The sequence below is a fragment of the Sphaeroforma arctica genome (assembly GCF_001186125.1).
Source record: "Sphaeroforma arctica JP610 unplaced genomic scaffold supercont1.2842, whole genome shotgun sequence".
In the NCBI taxonomy this organism is placed as follows: Eukaryota; class Ichthyosporea; order Ichthyophonida; genus Sphaeroforma; species Sphaeroforma arctica.
Genome location: NW_014037716.1, coordinates 1 through 4,727, shown reverse-complemented (window position 1 = coordinate 4,727; position 4,727 = coordinate 1). Strand labels below are relative to the sequence as shown.

The 4,727-nt window shown below is 39.3% G+C and overlaps 1 protein-coding gene across 1 annotated transcript; it reads right to left on the bottom strand.

Annotated features, from left to right (window-relative positions):
- Nucleotides 1-510: 510 nt before the first annotated feature.
- Nucleotides 511-3,496, bottom strand: SARC_13046 (proteasome subunit alpha type-2). The gene is made up of 5 exons (XM_014292832.1): nucleotides 3,363-3,496; nucleotides 2,603-2,725; nucleotides 1,994-2,063; nucleotides 1,238-1,323; nucleotides 511-781 (listed from the first exon to the last, which is right to left on the bottom strand). The coding sequence occupies exons 1-5, from the start codon at nucleotides 3,458-3,460 to the stop codon at nucleotides 604-606; spliced, it is 555 nt and encodes a 184-aa protein (XP_014148307.1). The 5' UTR covers nucleotides 3,461-3,496; the 3' UTR covers nucleotides 511-603.
- Between the last annotated feature and the right edge of the window lie 1,231 nt (nucleotides 3,497-4,727).

The following is a 4,727-nucleotide window of genomic DNA, read 5'->3' as shown; positions in this document are numbered from 1 at the left end:
GATATGTCGGCACAAGCATAAAACACGAGCACAAGCTATAGCAGACACACGAGCACAAGCTATAACATTCACACGAGCACAAGCTATAACAGACACACGAGCACAAGATATAACAGGCACACGAGCACAAACTATAGCAGACACACGAGCACAAACTATAACAAACACACGAGCACAAACTATAACAGACACGAGCACAAACTATAACAGACACACAAACAAACTATAACAGACACACGAGCACAAACTATAACAGACACAAGCACAAGCTATAACAGACACGAGCACAAACTATAACAAACACACGAGCACAAACTATAACAGACACACGAGCACAAACTATAACAGACACGAGCACAAACTATAACAGACACACGAGCACAAACTACGAGGTGGGTATATATTGGCCATAACACCGCAGCCTTTCCATCTTTACAGTTGATAGTCCCGACACGGTATGGTACAGACAACAACGCATTCTAATTGAAAACACTCTGCGAACTGTAGGTAGGGTTTAGGGTTTACGTCATGGTCGGTTTAATGTCTAGGGGCAAGCACTGCCACAGCCTATGCGACGGTGTATGGCGTAGCACCAGTGAGTGTTTATGTGCTGATGGTGGCTAGATAGTCTTTGATCTCTGCGGGTGATAGGCTTCTGAAGCCGTTCGCATCGGCTACACCCAGTTCAATGTTATTCTCCGTCATCTGCCCCTCGAAACTCTCTTTCAGCGTTAAAATGGCTGTGTGGATGGCGTCTTCAATCTCCATCTCATCGTTATAACTACAGCGCAACAAAGATGAAATAAGACAAACAAAGTTAACGTAAAACAAAATAAAGTGTTTAAGAATTATAGAACTACAGAGAAATAAGTAAAATAAACTGTCAACACCACAGCAGCATCTAGCGGTGATACCGAGATTTCGTACCGCCTAGTTGCGACATATGCACAAGTTTAGAAGACTACCAAAATAGTGCTAAACTTAAACAAACATATATATACACATATATGTATACATATGTATTAAAGCATGTATAAAAACAGATATACACTATATTATACACAAATAAATCTATATACACGGATATGACTCTACATACTACATACACCACTCCGCTTCCTTTCAGACTAAAACAAAACTAAAATGCAATAGCACGCGGTTTGCCGTCTATAACATTGGCTTGCGATGGTTCCGCACCCGACAGGGGCACACGCAGTTGTTAAGTAACGCCACCTACCGTTTTTCTAAGAAGGTCTTTGCGCTGATGAAGTTCTTGCCAATTGCAGTCGCCTTCCAGGCGAAGTATGAGCCAGATGGATCCACCTGCGGAGAGTCAGGCAGATGTTCAGAGTGTGTTAGTATAGGTATAGGTATAAGTAAGTACAAGTATAAGTATACAAGTACAAGTACAAGTACAAGTACAAGTACAAGTAGCCTCAACTCGCTTGTCGCAGCATATATGCACAGGAACACAGAACACTATAAGTGTATCAGCAAACGAACGCCTAGTCAACTCATCTCATGTGCCAGCATGTAGAATGCACAATCAGCAGTTTGTAGAATAGTCTGACATTGCGAATCCGGTTTGCAGACAGACAGACACACGCACCATCTTCTAAATGATACACCGGCACACCCGCCTCGCCCCAGATATATACTGTGTTTATCTATTTGTAGGTACAGCCATCCACCTATAGCTATCTAAGTGCACCCCTTGAAACGGTATAACAGCCACACTACCATCTGCTCAGCGAAACACTCCGTACAAATAAAACTTACAATACAAACAAGCTCATATCCATACACTAAACTGTTATAGATATAACCCACACACTTGGTAGAGTAACAAGTACACATCCATACACTTATCTATCTATCTGACATTCTATCTATCACAGATATAACACACGCACCTAGTAGAGTAACAAGTACACATCCATGCACTTATCCATCTATCTGACACTCTTATTCATCACTTATATAACACACACACCTGGTAAAGCTTAGGCTCGCCGTCTTCATAGCCCGCCACCAGCAGAGACACTCCAAATGGCCTTACACCACTGCAACAAACCGATTGCGATGGAATGGCTCAGAGGTAAGTACGGATCAAATACACGGGAACTAACCCCCTTCCCCACAACACGGGCGGGTTTAAGTAACTAGAGCTCTGGTAACACGCGTGAGATATATGAACAGGACAGAGCTTCTCGCAGACTAACGATGAAGGAAGGAATGAACGGATTGGGACAAGCCGTTCGGTTGAGATACAACTGCACCGTTAACCTTAGGACAGTATGTGCAATGTGTCTCAACGCACAGGAGCGAATGTTATAATCTACGAGTTAGTATTATGTAGAACAGTACAGACCACGTGTGTTTGCGCAAAAACGTGGGAAACGGAGGGTGTACCCACTGATTCCACTACATACACGAATTGTTGGTATATAGGACCTAATACAATATATATATATATATATATACGCGCACAGAAAGAAAATACATCAGAGGTTCTAGGAGAGAAGCAAAACCGGAAAGATGCACAAACGTTCCAGATTCGTTAAGTACGCTAACCAACAAACAAGAGCAACAGAAAGCTTACCCGGATTGTGTGAACTCCTGCATGACCCCAGCAATGTCCTTGACGATCTGTGATGGAGGCACCTGCTCCTTATACACTCTCCAGTATTGAGCAGCCAGCTTTCTACTCTTTCTCGATAGCACTCTGAAGGGGAGAGATGCGTGGAGCACTGACTTCAGCGTCTGATGTGGTCGTGTTTGTACATATTGGTGATAGGATATGTGCGAATTTCTGGCGGGTTTGGTCGCGTTTGCGAGCGAGTGAGTGAAAGAGTGGCTATTTGTAGGTACGAAGGTAATCTCATGCTAGGTAAAATCTCAGCACATTAAACAAGATCATCCGAGAACGGTCTGTGTATTTTCCCGCTATATTGTACGGGATGGAATCATTACTGTACACACAAACAGTCTACACAATATATGCATTCATACATACATATATATATAAAATATGCATACACATACACACCCACACTCACAGACATGTACACACACCCACATACACACACACACATATATATATTTACACACACACACACACACACACACACACATAGTATATATATATATTACTACACACACACACATATATATATATATATAGTATACATACACACACACACACATATATATACTACACACACACATATATATATATATACACACACACATATATATATATATATATATATATGTATACACACATACACCCACACCCACACACATATATACACATACACACTCACTCACCCCCACCCAATATATATATATATATACATTACCTCGCATCGGGTCCCATCCCACTGTAGACCATGCCGATTTTTGGGGTGATAAGAGAAATCTTCTGAAGGGACGATTCATCTATCAGGGCTGTTGGCATCTTCTTCTCAGTGGCAATCACCACACCGTTGGTAGCTGTACGATGGGAGTTTAGTTAAGTACATAGTCAGGGGTACGTGTGCGTATGATAGCTGACATGGATCAGTCGAATGTTGTGTGTGTAGAAGAACAGGCCTGCCAATTCAGTTCGGTAGGTAAGAACCTTTGGAGAGACTCGCAGAGGAAGGCAGCTTTGAAGATGATGCATGCAGATGGCTTACGAGACAAACGATGAGATACTCGGGCGATAACAGCTGATCATGTTGAGGATACGTATCGGCAGTACTACACGTTACAGGCAGGCAGAAAAATATAAACACAAATAAAACACACATTGATACATACATAGATGTATACGCACATGAATAATTAATATACATATGTACATTTTCACATACATATATATATATATATATATATATATATACACACACACATATATATATACATATATGTATATACATACATACATATATGCATATGCATATACATACATACATATATGTATATGCATATATACATACATACATATATGTATATGTATATACATACATACATACATACATGCACATACACACTCACATATATATATAGCTATAATAGATATACCTATATACATATATATATATACGTATGCAAAAAATACATGGAACGTACACAAGTGTATATAAAAAGAAACTCTTCTGCGTTGAGCAGAAATAAAATTGATCTTTGAACTCAGCAATGCCAATATATATGGAGCTTATTCTTTAAGGGGGTATACACAGCGTAGTTTGCAAGCTGTTAGCACAAAGGGAGCAGCAGCGGAGAACGTGTCACTAAGATTGATCGTTTGAAATGAAGATTAAACACTACCCACTAGGATATTCGTTTTCAAACACATAAGCCTCATACGAATAATATACACAAACACATACACATGTTCATAAAAATACACACAAACACAGACACATAAAGTGGTACTCAATATAATTAATATAACTAATATAGTATGTATACAAACATAGATACACACACACACACACACGTATGTATGTATGTATATGTATATATATAAATATATTTATACACACACACACACATATATATATACATAGTATATAACAATAATAATAATAATAATAATATAGATGTAATATTTACAAAAACATGCACACACACACACACATATATATATATATTCATATGTACATGCATACACACACACACAAACACACACACATACACACACACACAAACACACACACATACACACACACATATAATAT

What these genes read in the sequence shown, in the direction of transcription:
- SARC_13046 (XM_014292832.1), bottom strand. Translation starts at nt 3,460, where the DNA reads ATGCCAACAGCCCTGATAGATGAATCGTCCCTTCAGAAGATTTCTCTT. An exon ending in CAGGAGTTCACACAATCCGG is followed by an intron (nt 2,064 to 2,602) that starts GTAAGCTTTCTG and finishes GGTTTGTTGCAG; the next exon opens with TGGTGTAAGGCCATTTGGAG. An exon ending in AAGACCTTCTTAGAAAAACG is followed by an intron (nt 782 to 1,237) that starts GTAGGTGGCGTT and finishes GTTGCGCTGTAG; the next exon opens with TTATAACGATGAGATGGAGA.